This window comes from Nilaparvata lugens, chromosome 2 (assembly GCF_014356525.2).
Source record: "Nilaparvata lugens isolate BPH chromosome 2, ASM1435652v1, whole genome shotgun sequence".
In the NCBI taxonomy this organism is placed as follows: Eukaryota; Metazoa; Arthropoda; class Insecta; order Hemiptera; family Delphacidae; genus Nilaparvata; species Nilaparvata lugens.
Genome location: NC_052505.1, coordinates 5,683,500 through 5,701,411, shown reverse-complemented (window position 1 = coordinate 5,701,411; position 17,912 = coordinate 5,683,500). Strand labels below are relative to the sequence as shown.

The 17,912-nt window shown below is 34.0% G+C and overlaps 1 protein-coding gene across 1 annotated transcript in view; it reads left to right on the top strand.

Annotated features, from left to right (window-relative positions):
* Positions 1-243: 243 nt before the first annotated feature.
* LOC111051771 (WD repeat and FYVE domain-containing protein 3) overlaps positions 244-17,912 on the top strand; it is a gene marked incomplete at its 5' end in the record, with an annotated part of 57,601 nt that continues 39,932 nt past the window's right edge. Inside the window, 6 exon segments of the mRNA XM_039419971.1 lie at positions 244-486; positions 2,652-2,800; positions 7,590-7,734; positions 8,986-9,138; positions 13,733-13,947; positions 16,745-16,933. Of these exon segments, the coding sequence (XP_039275905.1) occupies positions 244-486; positions 2,652-2,800; positions 7,590-7,734; positions 8,986-9,138; positions 13,733-13,947; positions 16,745-16,933 (1,094 nt within the window).

Below are 17,912 nucleotides of genomic sequence, written 5' to 3'. Positions count from 1 at the left end.
ACCACATTCATATGATAATTCTGCCCTCAACTACGTTTCGGGCAGAAACAATCATACTCATGCGGTAAATTATCGTTACCGGACTTGCTACGTAAAGTACTATTCTCGCTTCCTCTACTATTCATTTGCTGAATATTTATGTCTTGCTCAGATATCATTAATTTCTACTATACTGTTTTATTAGTGTTATAATGAATATTGTTAATTTTTTGAATTTAATCAATTCATTTAATTATTTTGCAGTCACTACTAGTCTGCCTACGGGAAAGTCACAGAGCTAGAACAGTTTTCCGGAAGGTTGGTGGCTTTGTATACGTGATGAGTGTTCTGGTCTCGATGGAAGGCTGCCTGATGAGTGGCACACCTCAGCCGCCGTGGGACTCCATTTCACTCTCGCAGATTCTCGGTCTACTGCACACTGTATTCAACACCATCACTGTAGCCATGCGCTTTGAGCCTGGCAACGCCAGGTTTTTCCACCAAGAGGTTTGTTGCTCTACTACATATTTATTTATTCATTTATTGTATAAAACACTTAAATCATAATACAATTATGACATTGGAAGAAAAACTAGACTGAGCCTGTACTATTTCTCTCCAAAAATTTTAATGTTGTCCAAATTTAAGGTTATGTAATCATACACTGCTTCGTCAGTGTGAACTATATCGATATCCATCGATTTATTCTATTGTTGATCATTTTATTTATTTATACATTGATAGATACAATATAATTCTCAACTATGAATGATTGGGAAAGGAACAACAGGCTTTTAACCCAAATCTGTTCCTTTCCCAAATTTGAATAGAAATTGTCCAAAAATATTCAATTCAATTTTCATCCCATCCATGACCAGTCTTTACAATGGATAGATTTCGTCGTAAGAAATTAGAAAACATAAACGTTCATAAAATTTTAGTTTTACATTAATACTCATAGTTTATTCATGTACAGTGCTATTTTGTTTTGTACCACTATGAGTCTTGTTAGACTCAGTGGAAATTGTCATATTGTATAAATGAATAAATAAAATTTACACTAATGATGGCATGTCAAAGAGGCAAATAGAACGAGTGAACTCCTCTTCACTCAAGGAATAGAGTGAAAGTTTGAGGAGTTTATCTCAAGGTTATGTTTATCACTTCATAAGTTTTGTTCAATTTTGAGTCCAAAATATTGATGTAGGCAAGCCCTACATGGATACTAATCATGTGAACACGGTTGCCAAGGTGACTGATTCAGCAACAAACGTTTACAAGTAAATAACTAGTTAGAGTTTTAGGCGAGATGCACACCGGAGAAACGCGTTTCGTGAAAAAAGTTTCAGGAAACGTGAATCAAAAGTGGCTTGCAATCGACTGATAAGATTAAGCAGGGAACGTTTCTTTTGTATGCATGCGCGAGTGAAACGGATTGCACGAAACAAGTTTCATGAAAGAGGGCTTCACGAAATGCGTTTCTCCGCGGTGTATAATTAACGTTCCAAATTGAAGTAGTATTTTATTTTTATCTTGTTCATGAATGAAAACTTTTAAATGAATAAAGAAGTGTTAATTACAAAAGCACATTTACAACAATATTTATAAATTAGGAACTTAGAATTTAGACAAGTTGAAACCCAAATTAAATATAAATATTTCACTAAACCATCACTGATAACTTGATAATACTGTATTAATTTTTGAAAATTTAAAAACTTGAAAAGAAATTCTGACTTACTTCTAAAATAACAGCTTTCTACTGAGGATATGAATGATGTATTTTCATGTAAGTATTTTAGGCGGGTTATACCAAGGCCACCTCTAATACAAGGCCCCGGCCTACGATATTGCAACGTCGCAGCGTAGGCCTAGAATCTAATACATGATTAGTGAAAGAGATCATCTGGTATTTTTTGAAATCTTTTTCACCAATCATGCATTAGATTCTAGGCCTACACTGCGACGTTGCAATATCGTAGGTCGGGGCCTTGTATTAGAGGTGGCTATGGTTATACACATATGCATCTCGTACGGTGCGACTAGCATTTTTCTTGCTACAATCATGCAGGTCGAAGATCTACCTGTGTTAATTAATTGGAGCTTACACACGTATACAGTACGCGTCCCGTAGGTTTGCCTTTGTAACTTTGAAACGGCATATATGTAGGATCTTATATTTCAAAATAAGACTTCCTAATTCACTTCATAAGCTTTCATTTATTTTCGTTAAGATAACATTATTATTTGAGCCCAATTTAATGACTGAATTCTACTTTTGCCAGATTTGTTATTTCAACGAATACTATTTTAAACACATGATAATTGAATCACGTATGTTATTGTATTTACCATAAATTAAAGTTCAACCACACTGGATAATAACTTGCAAAATGAATTATTTCCTACATGGTATGGTTCGCGGGGTATTCACGGTTTTTCAAAAACATCAGGCTTCAGAGACCCTAGATCCCTAGATGGAGGAATCTCCTTACACTCAGAGATTATTCATGATTGAGAGAGTTGCAACGCATCACCAACAATCGAACTATTCTCTTACATTGTTGTTGAATCTACAGTTCTGGTCTACGAGCTTCCAGAAATAGTATTTTCGATTTATAAAACGTTATTCAATTATTCTTCTCTAATATTGTTTTTTTTTCATTATTTAGATTTGTTCTACGAGCTTGTGTGACACTTTGCGACTTTTGGGTTGCTTTTCTCCATTGACTAAATTGGAGGAAAATGAAGAGGTGGTCACGTCTGCTAGAGAAGAAAACACATTCCATAATCTATTCACTGGAAATGTTCTGGAACCTAGGTAAATATATATTATATTCCATATTACTATCTCGAATATTACTGAAGATTTTAAAATATATATATATATATTTTTTTTTTTAGATTACGTCCTAAAGACTCCAGTCATGGAGTATATGACAAGTCATGTTATTACATAATAATTCTAACACTAAGTAGTTCAACCTAGTTTAGGTTTGAAAGGAATTCTTGTACACTATAAAAAGCTCTATAAACTAAATATTTTTTCATTTGTTTTTTGAAAATCTTCAAATCATCATTACTTTTCAAGATTTGAGGTAGCTTGTTATAAAATTTCCTACCAATATAATCTGGTTTTTGTTCAAATACCTACTATTGTGACCCATTATATGATAATCTGCTCTGTTTCGCGTATTATACTCATGAACATCTGAATTCTGGATCACACCACTCTTTTTCACATGCATTACAACTTCATATACATACAAAGATGGCACAGTCAATAGACCAAGCTTTTTAAATAAAGGCCTACAAGAGTCTAACCTATTCACTTTCTCTATACATCTGAGTGCCTTCTTTTGAATCTTAAACACTCTGTCCATATTTTGTTGAGATGAATTACCCCATACTAAAATAGCATACCTAATATGAGATAGTATAAGTCCATGGTAAGCAGTTAACAGTAGTTTTTTATCATTCAGCCTAGCAAGCTGCCGCAGGACAAATACCCCAGATGATATCTTATTACATATCCTCTCAATGTAAGGATGCCATGTTAATTTCCTATCCAATAAAATTCCCAAGAATGCTACTTTCTCTTCTTGGTCTAATTCATTTTCCTCTACAAACACATTTATTTCTCTATCCTCTACTGAATTATATTTACTTTTGAATTGTAGGAATTGACATTTCTTACTATTTATTGTTAATTGCCTTTGCTTCAAGAATTGGACATTGACTGTACTCCAGTAAAAGCATTTATTTCTAGACTATCTAATAAATAATTGTTAAAGATAAGCGATGTGTCATCAGCAAACAACAGAGCTCTGTGATCTTTTAACTCTTTTGGTAATTGGTTCACATACAACAGAAACAGTAAGGGACCCAGAATTGAGCCTTGAGGTACTCCAGCCTGGACCTCCAGTTTTTGAGATTTAATTTTTACTATTTCATTCCCATCCACCTTGGTAAGCTCAACACACTGGTTTCTACCTATGAGATATGATTCAAACCATTTTAGTTCTATGCCATTCACACCTACAGTTTTTAGTATTTCCAATAATATTCTATGGTTCACACAATCGAAAGCTTTGGATAAATCAAGAAATATTGCGGCTGCCTTCTCACCTGAATCTATTATATCTATTAGTCTTTCAACAAGGGATACTATTGCAGTCTTAGTAGATTTCCCTTTCTGGAACCCATGCTGTTCATCACATATGAAATTAATTTCTTCCAGGTGCATCAATAACCTATTTAAAACTACTCTTTCAAAAATTTTACTTATTACATTTAGAATACTAATGGGTCTATAATTTTCAACTCTTTCAGAATCACCGCTCTTGAAAATTGGCAAAATTTTTCCTTGTTTCAGATCATCAGGGAAAATACCCTGCTCTAGTGAAGTATTAAGGAGATGCAATAAAGGGTCCAGTAATTCATTTTCACATTCTTTTAAAATTTTGCTTGAGACCCCATCCAATCCTACTGTTTTTTTGTTATTCAATTTTTTATTATTCTTGACAACTCATCTCTTGATAATGGATGAAATTTAAATACCTTTTCAATTGGCTCAGCATTTAATGTAGTTGTATTATAAGTATTAGTGTTCAGTGACTTTTGGAGATTATATGCAACCTGTTGATAATATTTATTGAAAAAGTTACAATGTCTATGCTATCATCCATATAATTTCCATGTTCATCGATTATCCTAGGGACATTAGTAACTGTATCCTTTTGAGCTGCTCTCCTATTTCTATTAATTACCTCCCAAACAGCAGAGTTAAAATTGGTACTAGTTGTTAATATTTCAGCTGTTTTCTTACACTTAGCTTTCCTCACTTCTTTTGCATAGTTTTTCTTTAGACATTTGTATTTGACCTCACTCGGAACATCCCTCACTAATTTAAATTCCTCATAAGCTTCCCTAACAATATTTCTTTGAGTGAGGATATCTTCAGTTATCCATTCATCTACTTTGTTTAATTTACTTTTTACTTTGACTTTTTTTATCGGACAGCATACACTAATGTGAAATCTTAGAGTATCAATGAATTGCTTATATTTGTAATTTAGGTTACAACTGTTATAAACACTACTCCAATTCTCTTGAAGCAGTTCCTGCTTCAAACAATTTATATTTCCTAGCTCATATTGCTGAATTTCTTTCACAAAAGTTTTTTTCCTGCTTGGATTCTGGCCCTGCAACTTAACATCTAAAATTTGATAGTTATGATCTGATAGATCTGAGCTACCTAACCTGACATTACAACCTTCTATATTTGTGAGGATATTATCAATAATTGTCTGTGAAGTTCGAGTTACTCTTGTATATTCGTGGACCTTAATTTCTAAATTATTCATATTAATAATATCTCTAATATCCTCTGTCATTTTATCCTGCCTGGCAAAATCGGTATTGAAATCTCCTACTACTATAACATTTGTGAAACGAGCGGTTGTAATTTCCAAAAGTTTAACTTCCAAATATATAACTTCCATCCTCGTTTTACGGATAGACATGTTAAACTGTCGGTCCCCTGAAGCCGGTTGCCCGAAAACAGCCGGTAGGTTATTGTCAGAGGCCCTGAAATTGATTAAGTGCTACCTGAAATAAAGGTTTGCAGCCCTGTTTGTGCAGGGTTTATTCCTACTTTGCGAAATATGTTGATTGTGTCAAAAAAGTAAAATTAGTCAAAATTAAGGCTGTGCAAAGGCTAAAAATAAACTTTCTACTGGTGATATTCATCGAAGTTTTTCAATTTGTATATTATCAAGTTATCAAAATTAAAAAGTTTTCACAGGAAAACATTTTTTTCCGATCATTACTTTTTGAGATATGAGCGCCTAGAGTTTAAATTTTTGGGACAGAACATTTCAAATTCGGTAAGAGATAAATCCATGAAATTCAGAGGATATATTATTCTTAGTATTGTTGAATCAATAAAACAAAAATTCTCTGATAATATCAATTTTTGAGAAAGTTGTTCAATTTACTAAAAATTACCAAAAATAACTTTTAGTTGAGTTATTTTTGGTAAATTGAAAAACTTACTGAAAAATTGATAATTTTAGAAAATGTTTGTTTTATTCAATCAACAATACCATGAAGAATTCATCCTCTAAATCTCATGGTTTTATCTCTTACCGAATTTGAAATGTTCTGTCCCAGAAATTTAAACTTTAGGCGCTTACTTCTAAAAAGTAATGATCGGAAATATAAATTTTCCCGAGAAAACTTTTTCATTTTGATAGCTTAATAATATACAAATCGAAAAACTTTGAAAAATATAACCAGTAGAAAGTTTATATTTAGCCTTTGCACAGCCTCAATGTGGGTGTTACTTCTCAGATTGTTGACAATTTCGAATATTCCTATTGGAAGGTGATTCCATTTTTGATGATGTGATTATTGTATGAATCAATAAAGATTAAACTTTTAGATGAATATTGAATAAGAAAGAGGAAAATTTGAAATTTGAGTTTGCGGTGCTTCCAGCTATGAGCTTGGACTATCATGAGGTCCACGTTATCCGTTATTATTTATTCATTTATACAATAAGTACATTATCAAAATGATAGGGAGAGGAAAAATAAGGTAACCATGTGCTATTCCTCTCCCAAATTTAGATAACACATAGTCCGAAATAGGTTAAGTCTTGTAGTTCTTCAATTCACAAAATTTTCAGTACTCAAGTATTTTCACAAAGTAGTTTTTCAAATTTATATTCTTCAAAACTGAACATAGAAGAAGTATTTCACATTATTATAACTAAAATAGGAAATATTTACATATTAAAAATATAATTTTGAAGAATTACCGAAAAACAAACTTAATTCCAAAAGCACAGGTACTGCACGTTATAATATTGCAGTATTTGATTAACGTTGGTGTTGTGTATCATTCGATACTGCAGATAGTGCTATCCTTTTCTAGCTCTGCAACGTTGCCAGATCATTTTTAACAGTGTAGAAATATCATCAACTATCAAAATATTTAATCTCAATTATGAAAATTTATAATTAAATCATTTTAAAATATGTATGACAAATAAATTATTGAAGAGTTGAGATGTTGTCAAGAAATCCACTTAATTTTAAAATAATGTGGATTTTTTGTCAATATCTCAAATCTCTTCAATATTATGGAAAAGTTCCACAACATCAATATTCACTCTACAAACTAATTACCACTGATTATTTAAGGATCAAATAATTTAAATTATCTAATTCACCTAAACGAAAACTTGGTTTGAACGTCAGTTGAATCGAAATGAACAAAAGTCATATTACAAAACAAATTCAAAATCATCTGACTCAGAACCAACTGCCGTTCAAACCTAGTTTTCGTTTTTGGTGAATTTGGGCCTTAAACAATAATGAACAGTTGTTATTACATCAGATACCGGTATCAGCTATCCTCTACAGAAGGCAGTAGCAGGGCAGAGATTCGGCAAAGCTGTTCTTCTATCTTTCTCCACTGTTATAGCATTGATCTATAGTGTTGTAAATTTATAAACCCAACCTTTTAATTAAGGAATGCATTGTTTCAATAAAAATATCATTGAATATTTTAAAATATTTTGTAAATGAATTATTGCTTTTCAGTCTACCAGAACATATTCCAACGGAACTGTCATATGCGTGCCTAGTCCTGAGAATGTTGTACGATGTGGCACTAGATTCTTACGACAAACCAAACTCATCGACTGTTGTGTCCTTCAAGTCCCCATCACATAAACGAAACATGGAGGTTGGTTTGCAGTTTGTGTTTTATTCCTTTCAATCTTTAGGAACTATAGATTAATTATCAATAATCAATTGATAAATTTATTTATTAAAATTAGAATTGATGAAATTATTTATTGATTGATGAAAAATTAATCAAGGAATCAGTTGTTCAATTTCAATGTAGTAAAAGAGAGAAAATAGCTTTGAGTTATAGCCTTCATTCTTCAGTATCAATGTTTATTTTATTCTTGAAATGTATTATTTCAAGGCTACTTTCTTTTATTTATAAAATAGAATTATAATACCCTTTGAAATTCAAATTTCAAGTGGTACTATAATTCTATTTTATTTTATTAAATTATTTATTTGATACGGGTTGGGATCCTTGAGAAACAACAGGCTTTGACAGCCCAAAACTATTTCCGATTCAGACAACATAAGAAACCAAAACAGTCTGTGAGTTCATAGGTATCAACATAGCTCCTCTCAGAAACACTGTCCTTATATGTCTGTGAAACTATAATTTTATCTGCCTGTTTTTATTAAGACTTTGAGCAAGACATCTTTTAAAATGAATGCGAAGAAAATTTTGATAAACGAAACATCATATATGAACATTGTTTTATTCTAATCTATATTCTCAGATTGTGATTTGGTTTAGAAAATTGAAATGAACATAACCTATGTATAATATTTGGACAGTTTGAAACTAAATTAGAAAATCGAAAAAGTTTTGGGCAATAGTCTGTTTTTTCCGATCATTGTATTTTTTGTGCCAACCTAATAAATTAATAAATATAAAGTAGGCTAACTGACTATTTCTCTATAAATTGGAAAAAAATTACATAAACAGTATCAAAATTAATTTATGCACTGTATTATTTCTGTCTCTGTTCAAATGAACATTAACATTATAAACTTTATTTTAAGTCAAATCTATACGTTTTGTATTGTGACTTTGAAAATGTCTACATGACGTTGACCATGCATTGTTGAAAATGTCCTTGCTAATGAAGCAATTTATAATTATTATTAAACGAAAATCCCAATTAAATGCTGTAAATCACCCCGAAAACATCTGCTACTGCAAATATTGACAACAGGGTAAACAGCTAGATGGAAATTCGATGAGCGCTACTATACAAAAATATACTATACTATACAAAGCAATTTCTATTTTCATAACACTCTATGTTTGATCCAGTATGTTCTATTATTTTCTCACTATTGTCTGTAACCATAAATATTCTAATTTGAATAAACCACTTTTTAGACACAGAAGTCGCTGGAGTCCCCATGCTCAGGTCGGAGAGTCAACACTCTGAATCTGACTCCGCCAGTGCCAGACCCCATAGTGGTTCATCCGGGAGTGGTCATAGCGATATTGCATCTACTGCCTTCAATACAGCACTCCTCGCAAACGCAAGTAAGTCACTCAAAGTTACCCAAATTCTACAAATTTAAGGGTAACCGTCCACTGGAACTGTATTCAACCGATCCGTTCGGCCGTTGGATCGGACGAATCTGCCGGCCGTTAATTCGGCCGACTATGGTCGTCCATTGGAACCGTTTACGTCAGTCTAGTTCAGTAGTTGGCTGAACTATTGAATATTGAATTAACTACTATCATAGCCACCAAAAATTTTCATAAACAATGATTATATTGAGTTTTTGAAAATTGAATAAACAAATATCCACTAAATTAGCTATTCATTACACTAATCTTATCTTCAGATCCTATTTGTTCAGTAATCTTGGTCTACAGATTCCTATAAACATCACGACGATGATATATTTTGTTTCGCATATATCTTGAACCAAACTTATCAACTTTTCATTGTCCATAGTTAAAACTTTATAAAACAGAACAAGTTCAAAAAACAAAAACAGACAAGTCTGTGAAACAATTTTGAGGTTAGGATGATGTTGTCTCAGCTCGACTTCGGCCGGAGACGGCCGTGCACGGACGTATGAACCTGTTGCAATGGGGAGCATCTAGAGCTTTCTTTGTTGGGGGATCGTTCGGACGAGTTCGGTAGTTTTCAGCCGATGCTAGTTCGACGGAAACAGTTTTAGTGGACGGCCCACCTAAGGTCGGTCTCCGAGCTCGGCATTTAGCCAAGTTCTAGACTTTAAACAGCTGGAGTCTGAAAAATTGGCTTTCCGAAACTGGGCGTAGTCGTAATCCACGTTTATATATCATAAATTTCGAAATACTTGAAAATTGAAAACAAAATGAAATGAAAAGAAAATAGTGTGATGTTTCAGCTTTTCTGAATTATTTAGGAATGTTTCATTTCGTCAATGAAAAACGTTTCCAATTACAGAAATGAGAAAATAAAGATTATCATAAAAACTACGACTACGCCCTGTTTCGGAAAACCAATTTTCTGACTCCAGGTGTTTAAAGTCTAGAACTTAGCTAAAACCCGAGCTCGGAAACCGGCCCTTAATCACTAGATTACATCTATAGTGAGGTCCACGTTATAATTGGCAGTGTACACTGTCTTCAAGGCGTTGCGCTTAAAACCAGACCACACCAGATTTTTCTACGAAGTGGTTCGTTTCTCTACTATAGTGAGGTCTACGTTATAGTGGCAGTGGAGAGAGATAGCAGAGCAGCGTTGCCGATTCTCTGCCTTGCCACTGCCTGCTATAGAGAATACCTTATATCTGTATGATGTAATATGGTTATATCTGTATGTTTCATGTTATGGTTTGTTTGTGCTCTCAGCTTTATATTACTTTCCTTGCCCTATTACCATAGGTTGGGAAAGTATTGCTTTCCAAAAAAAAATTAAGATACCCCAATTTCAAGTTTTCTATACGTTTCAAGGTCCCCTGAGTCCAAAAACATGATTTTTGGGTATTGGTCTGTGTGTGTGTATGTCTGTGAACACGATAACTCCATTCCCAATCAACCGATCGACTTGAAATTTTAAACTTAAGGTCTTTATACCATGAGGATCCGACAATAAGAAATTCAATAAAATTCAATTCAAGATGGCGGAAAAAATGGCGGATAATTCTACGATAATTTTCCCGAGCACCTCAAATCAGCCAAAATAAAACCTCTATTCAAACAAGGTGACCCGACTAATCCCTGTAATTATAGACCGATTAGTCTTATCAGCAACCTTGCTAAAATAATGGAGAAACTAATAAAGTCAAGAGTTGTTTCTTTCTTGAATCTTAACAAAATAATCAACAAGAACCAATTCGGTTTCCAAAATAGTAAAAGTACATCTGACGCTCTAATAAAATTCATCAATACTTTATCTGATAAAATAAACTCCAATAAGAAAACTATTGCGGTCTTCCTGGATATACGCAAAGCTTTTGATACAATACCTCATAATACTTGTTCAATAAACTGGAGTCCTATGGTTTCAGAGGAGTCTCGCTTAAATTGTTCAAAAGCTATCTGAGTAATAGAACCCAGTCCCTAACCATAAATGATCAATCTAGTGTAACTAACTTAACTTCTTATGGTCTTCCTCAAGGTACTGTACTTTCTCCCATCCTTTTCATACTCTATGTAAATGACTTTTTAAATTTAAGACTTCTAAACTCAACTGTGATATCCTTTGCAGATGATACTGCAGCTATTTTTCACGGAAATTCATGGAATGAAGTTCATACTATAGCTGAAAATAATATGCTTTTAATTAAGAAGTGGTTAGATAAGAATACCTTAAGTTTAAATATTGAAAAAACTAATTACATTACTTTCTCTGCAAATAGAGTAGGGCAGCCTAACGAGAATCAAGATTTGAGACTCCATTCTCAGTGCAATTTAAACTTGGGTAATTGTGATTGTCCCACCATTAAAAAAGTCAATAATACTAAGTATTGGGAATTATAATTGATGAAAACCTTAAATGGGATGTTCATATTAAATACATATGTAGAAAAATTAGATATTTATCCTTTAAATTTTACCAAGTTAACAGAATTCTTAATAAGAACCACCTGAAAATGATGTATCATGCTCTAGTCAAGTCAATTCTGCAGTATGGCATAGTTGTTTGGGGAGGCTGTTTCAACTGTCATATTGCTGAATTATTTGTAGCACAAAAACTGATAATTAAAACTATATTAAACAAACCCAGGCTCTATCCAACGGATATGGTTTTTAGTGATTTTGAGGTCATGACTATACGTCAATTATACATAAAAACCGTAATTGAGTACTTAATAAAATATAGATCCGATTTTCCTCTCACAATAAACTCTACTCTTAATTATTATAATCTAAGGGCCACTGCTAACAAATATGTAACCTATAACACTAATATTGAATGTATAAGGAGGCAATTAATTTACATAGGTACTAAAATAATAAACCTCATTCCAAATCACTTTCTCATGGACAATAAGATCAGCGGAAAAATTAAACTGGATATAAAAAACTGGACATACAGTAATTTCTTCTTCCATTTAGATATATGACTCGAGATTTCTGCTCCAGCATTTTTTTTTTTTCATTAGTTTTTTTCATTTTTCAGTGGACTCGCTTACCTTTATTTTAAGTACCTATTCCTCTGTTTTCTTCCTTCCCCCCATTTTCTCCCTTCCTTTTTTCCTCATTACTTCTCTTCTCTTCTTTGCCTGCCTATTACATGGGAAACCATAGTTGGCTAGGTATCTTCCTCTCTTTTTTTCTCTTCTCCAACACACCCAAACACTAAGCCCATGGTTTTTTATATTTGTAACATTTTATTGTGTTTTATTTGTTTCGTAAATCTTTGTAATTTTGTTTTGTCTTGTTTTGTGTGTTTTTAATAATAATAATAAATTGAATTACTAAAAATCCATGTTTTTCTCAAAAACGGCTCTAACGATTTTCTTCAAATTGATATCATGGATAGCTATTTATAAGTCCTATCAACTGACATGAGTCTCATTTCTGGGAAAATTGCAGGAGCTCCGTAATATTCTTGAGAGAAATGGCAATAATCACTAAAAAACTATGTTTTTCACGGGTTTCTCGAAAATGTCTTGACCGATTTTTTTCAAATTTATCAGCTCTATCAACTGGCATGAGTCTCCTTTCTGGGAAACTAATGGGGGGTCCACCCCATCCTTGAGAAATGGACTTTGTAACCTCCTTCTCATGCATGATGTACGTAGGTAGGTAGAGCAGTTCATAAAAAGAACACATAGTCGAGATATCTCATCTGTAGAACAGCTGTTTTAACGACTTTTAAAAAATCATCGAATTTCACAATTTACACAAAGGAAAAAGTACTCAGAAAACAATTATATGTACAGTAGTCTGATCGTAGTTTCAAATATGTTGCCGCCAATCGTCATGTTGTTATTCCCCTAAATTATTCTCGTTCAAGAATGGGGCTTACAGTTCAATGAGCAAGGAAAGTTGTGTGAGTGTACTACACCAGATTTTTTAATATTGTGATTAAATATGTAACGTTTGATGTTTTTTATGTTGATGTCTGTTTTGCCCCCAGCTTTATATAATTAAATATTGTGATTGAATGAAAACGACTAAGAAATTGTCAAAAACCACAGATTTATTCATACTTAGAAAGACCGGTTTCGGTTATTACACCATTGTCAATCTCTGATAAACTAAAACTACAAGAGCAGCAGAATTCATACTAGTAGGCGAGTACTGCTATTGGTCAAGGGCATGAACGCCTGCCATTGGCCCAGCTAGACAGTCTCCTCCCTCTTTAGTTTTACAGTTTTACTCCCGTTGAGTGGGAGCAGACTGTCTAGCTGGGCCAATGGCAGGCGTTCATGCCCTTGACCAATAGCAGTACTCGCCTACTAGTATAAATTCTGCTGCTCTTGTATTTAGTTTTAGTTTATCAGAGATTGACAATGGTGTGATGACCGAAACCGGTCTTTCTAAGTATCAATAAATCTGTGGTTTTTGACAATTTCTTAGTCTTTTTAATTAAATTTGAATAATTACCACAATATCAACTTCTCAAATACACAAAAAATAATATTGTGATTATATTTAACGTTTCAAGTTGTGTTTGTGCTTTCAGCTGACACTAACGCTGCAGCTGTACGCGGCTGAGGTGGTAAAATCGCTGGTCCGTTGTGAACGCAACCAGCAGCTGATGTGCGAGGTGGGTTTGCCCGGGCAGCTGCTGGCCGTCGGCGAGGTGCCGCTCGAAGATGAGACGCATCCGTTGCATCCGCCACTGCAGTATATGCTGGAGAGGCTGGCCACACAGTCACTCGAACCCAAGGATCTCAGGTAACACATTACTCCTCTCGTTTCAAGCTTTTGCCATTCAGGCCCGGTTGCAGAATCATTACATAAATCCAGACATAACTATGGTGAGACATAGATTAAAATCACTGACATAAATGGTTGGTCATTGCACAGTTGTTTGTCGTTTATCTCGAATTATCATCACACATGTCACACTGCAGCTCTATTCACTTTTTTCCGTACATGCTTCTATCTAACCAATGTTTTGGCATCAGGGAAAGTTTCAATAGACATAACTGTGCACAGACCTAAAATACCTCACATAAAATTGATAAACAACATGGCGACTCTTCGCTTTTGGCGAGATTTCTCTCCAAATTTAGCGATTTGGAGATTATAAACAACTTTTAAAGCTAAGAAACACGGGAAATTCTAACTTACCGCCAGAGACTAAACACACTAGAACAATATGATATTTTAATCACCTCAAAAACTTGGCAAGTGAATTGGCCAGGTTTTTCCCACTTTCATCTTGACTGAATTGTATAGTTGTAGTATAATAGTTTAACCTACCATGTTAAATCTCAATTTTTCTATTAGAAGATTTGTAATCTGTATACCAATTTAATTGTAAACGTATTTCGTAAGGCAATAAATTTGATTTGATTTAATTTGATAAGACATTTTCAACCGCTCAAAAAACAAATCTCATTTAATCAACGACCAAATCAATTTCAAATCAAAAGCAAGCGCGCCTGGTGTCAGGCTTATGAAGCTCCTCATTTGGGAGTGAAATGCATTCCTCATTTTTCATCAAAAAGTAATTGTTTTTAAAATATCTACTTGGAAACATAGTGTCCAACTACTACAACTGAGGATGTGAATGCGTTTAATGTGTATATGTGCAAGTGCAAGCTTGGTTATGCAGGACCAAGCGTACAGATGAGAAGCAAAATGTGGGAAGAGCAATGGGAACACCCACACTAAACGCCTGCACTTCTGGTCGCTTCAGTGTGAGCAGCTACATGCAAGTTACACTGCGTTTCAATGGAACTTTTCAAATTTTGTTTTTCACATGTGCACTTGCACATGTACGCATTCAATGTGATCACACCCCAAGTTATCTAATTCATTCATGAATTGTTTCTTTTTGAAAATCATGAATTATTGTTTGATGTTGGATATCAATGTAACTCTATTTATCTGATCTGAGTTTCTGCGTCTAGAAAATCAATCAATAAATCGATCAATCTAGGATCGTTTGATGTTGTTATGTTGGATAATCAGATATCAATGGTATCAAATATTAATATTCGTATATTAATAAGAATAAATCTAATTTTGCTACACACATTTCACTCCATAATACACGTCCCAACAATAGATTCAACACAGAACTCATCAAGCTAACCATATTGATTTACTGAAATAACTTAATTTATTCAAAGTGCGGTGATATTAAGTGCAATATTCGACTATAATTTGGTATTTTAATCATTCTAAATTCAATAATTTCAGCTCATATATATTTTTGGACAGAACTTTGAACTTTAACTTTCCTCAGTAAGAATATAACCTATTTTCCGGACATTTTATTATTTATCCAAATTTGGGAACAGAATAGTTTTGGGCTATGCCTGTTGTTCTATCCCGATCATATTCATATGATTTGTAATTGTATAAAAAAAATGAATATGCAGGCACCAATTTACATATTATTGTAGCTACATTATAAATAAGATTCCAAACGATTTTATAGATGAAAAATCTCATGTAATTTACTTAAAAGTGTAGAATATTGGATTGAGCAGAATATTCTTTAAACTAGTAGTATGAAGTATAATAGTGTACCCAACAAGCATTATTGTTACTAGAAACTGTGAGCGGTGGTTTTTCAGTTTCAGTTTCTTAAACCAGGTATGTAATTGTCCACGTCATCTTACAGGAGTTTAGTTTTAGTGTATTTATGTTCTATTTGTGAAAGATTAACTGTATGGTAGCCTCAAGACTTCACAATAATTAATTGGATTATCACTTTCCCATATAATATGTAGTATTCTTGTAAATATGTAGCGATTTTTGTAAATTATTGTAATACTTTCTCTAGCATTATCAAATTTTAATTGTATATTAAGTACTTGAAGCAGAATAAGTGAACTTCAACTCACTGCCAACACACAAGGTTTCTTATGTTGGCAGTGCCAAATAGATAATATTATTATACTCAAGTTGCAATCAATGTATATTTGTATTGTATTCTCTTGTTGACCGAACGAAGTGAGGTCTAAGATTCAAGTCGACGGTTTGGCATTTCTCTTAATGTTTAAATGTTGCGCATTAACGGCGAAACGCGGTAATAGATTTTCATGAAATTTGACAGGTATGTTCCTTTTTAAATTGCGCGTCGACGTATATACAAGGCTTTTGGAAATTTTGCATGTCAAGGATAATATAAAAGGAAAAAGGAGCCTCCTTCATACGCCAATATTAGAGTAAAAATCAGACTATAGAATTATTCATCATAAATCAGCAGACTAGTGATTACACAGATGTGTGGAGAAGCCAGTCTATTGCTGTATTTCCATAAGGTCTATAGTTTCAATCAGGTACTTGTGAATGAGAATACTGCGTGAGGTCTACTGTTCACAGAACTACTAGTATAATAGGATAACAGAAGTGGAGAAGAGAAGATGACGAATTGGTATGAACAGTACATAGAACTACTAGTAATTATAATGTAGAAATATGTATTTGTAATTTTTGGCAATCAATTCAACTCAATTCAATGGAAATTCTATTAACTTGAAATTATCAGATGCTGACTGCCCTTATCTTTCAGAGAGTTTCTGCGTCTGGGATCGCCACTCTGCTGCCAGGCGATGGACTCGATCCTGCACCACCCGAGCAGACGCCCCGGTGGCTCTGTGCCTCTCACGCGGGTCAAGACGCTCGTCTCCATGACGACGCCGCGATCCCAGACCAACATACCCCTGCCACCGTTCGTCGAGATGGACATGTCTGCTGAAGGGTGAGTGTACTCATCAGAATAATAGTAAGGGTAACTGTCGACTGGAACCGTATTCAACAGATCCGTTCGGCCGTTGGATCGGACGAATCTGCCGGCCGTTAATTCGGCCGAATATGGTCGTCCATTGGAACCGTTTACGTCAGTCTAGTTCAGAAGTTTGCTGGTTGCCAATTATTGAATATATAATTATTAAAAATATAACCACTATCATAGCCAGCAAAATTTTCATAAACAATGAGTAGCTTGAATGTTAGTATTATGCCTTTGGGTATCTGTCCACTGGAACCGTATTCAACAGATCCGTTCGGCCGTTGGATCGGACGAATCTGCCGGCCGTTAATTCGGCCGAATATGGTCGTCCATTGGAACCGTTTACGTCAGTCTAGTTCAGAAGTTTGCTGGTTGCCAATTATTGAATATATAATTATTAAAAATATAACCACTATCATAGCCAGCAAAATTTTCATAAACAATGAGTAGCTTGAATGTTAGTATTATGCCTTTGGGTATCTGTCCACTGGAACCGTATTCAACAGATCCGTTCGGCCGTTGGATCGGACGAATCTGCCGGCCGTTAATTCGGCCGAATATGGTCGTCCATTGAACCGTTTACGTCAGTCTTGTTCAGAGTTTGCTGGTTGCCAATTATTGAATATATAATTATTAAAAATATAACCACTATCATAGCCAGCAAAATTTTCATAAACAATGAGTAGCATGAATGTTAGTATTATGCCTTTGGGTATCTGTCCACTGGAACCGTATTCAACTGATCCGTTCGGCCGTTGGATCGGACGAATCTGCCGGCCGTTAATTCGGCCGACTATGGTCGTCCATTGGAACCGTTTACGTCAGTCTAGTTCAGAAGTTTGCTGAACTATTAATTATTAAATTAACCACTATCATAGCCTCCAAAATTTTTCATAAACAATGATTATATTGAGATTTTGAAAATTCAATAAACAGTCATCCACTAAAT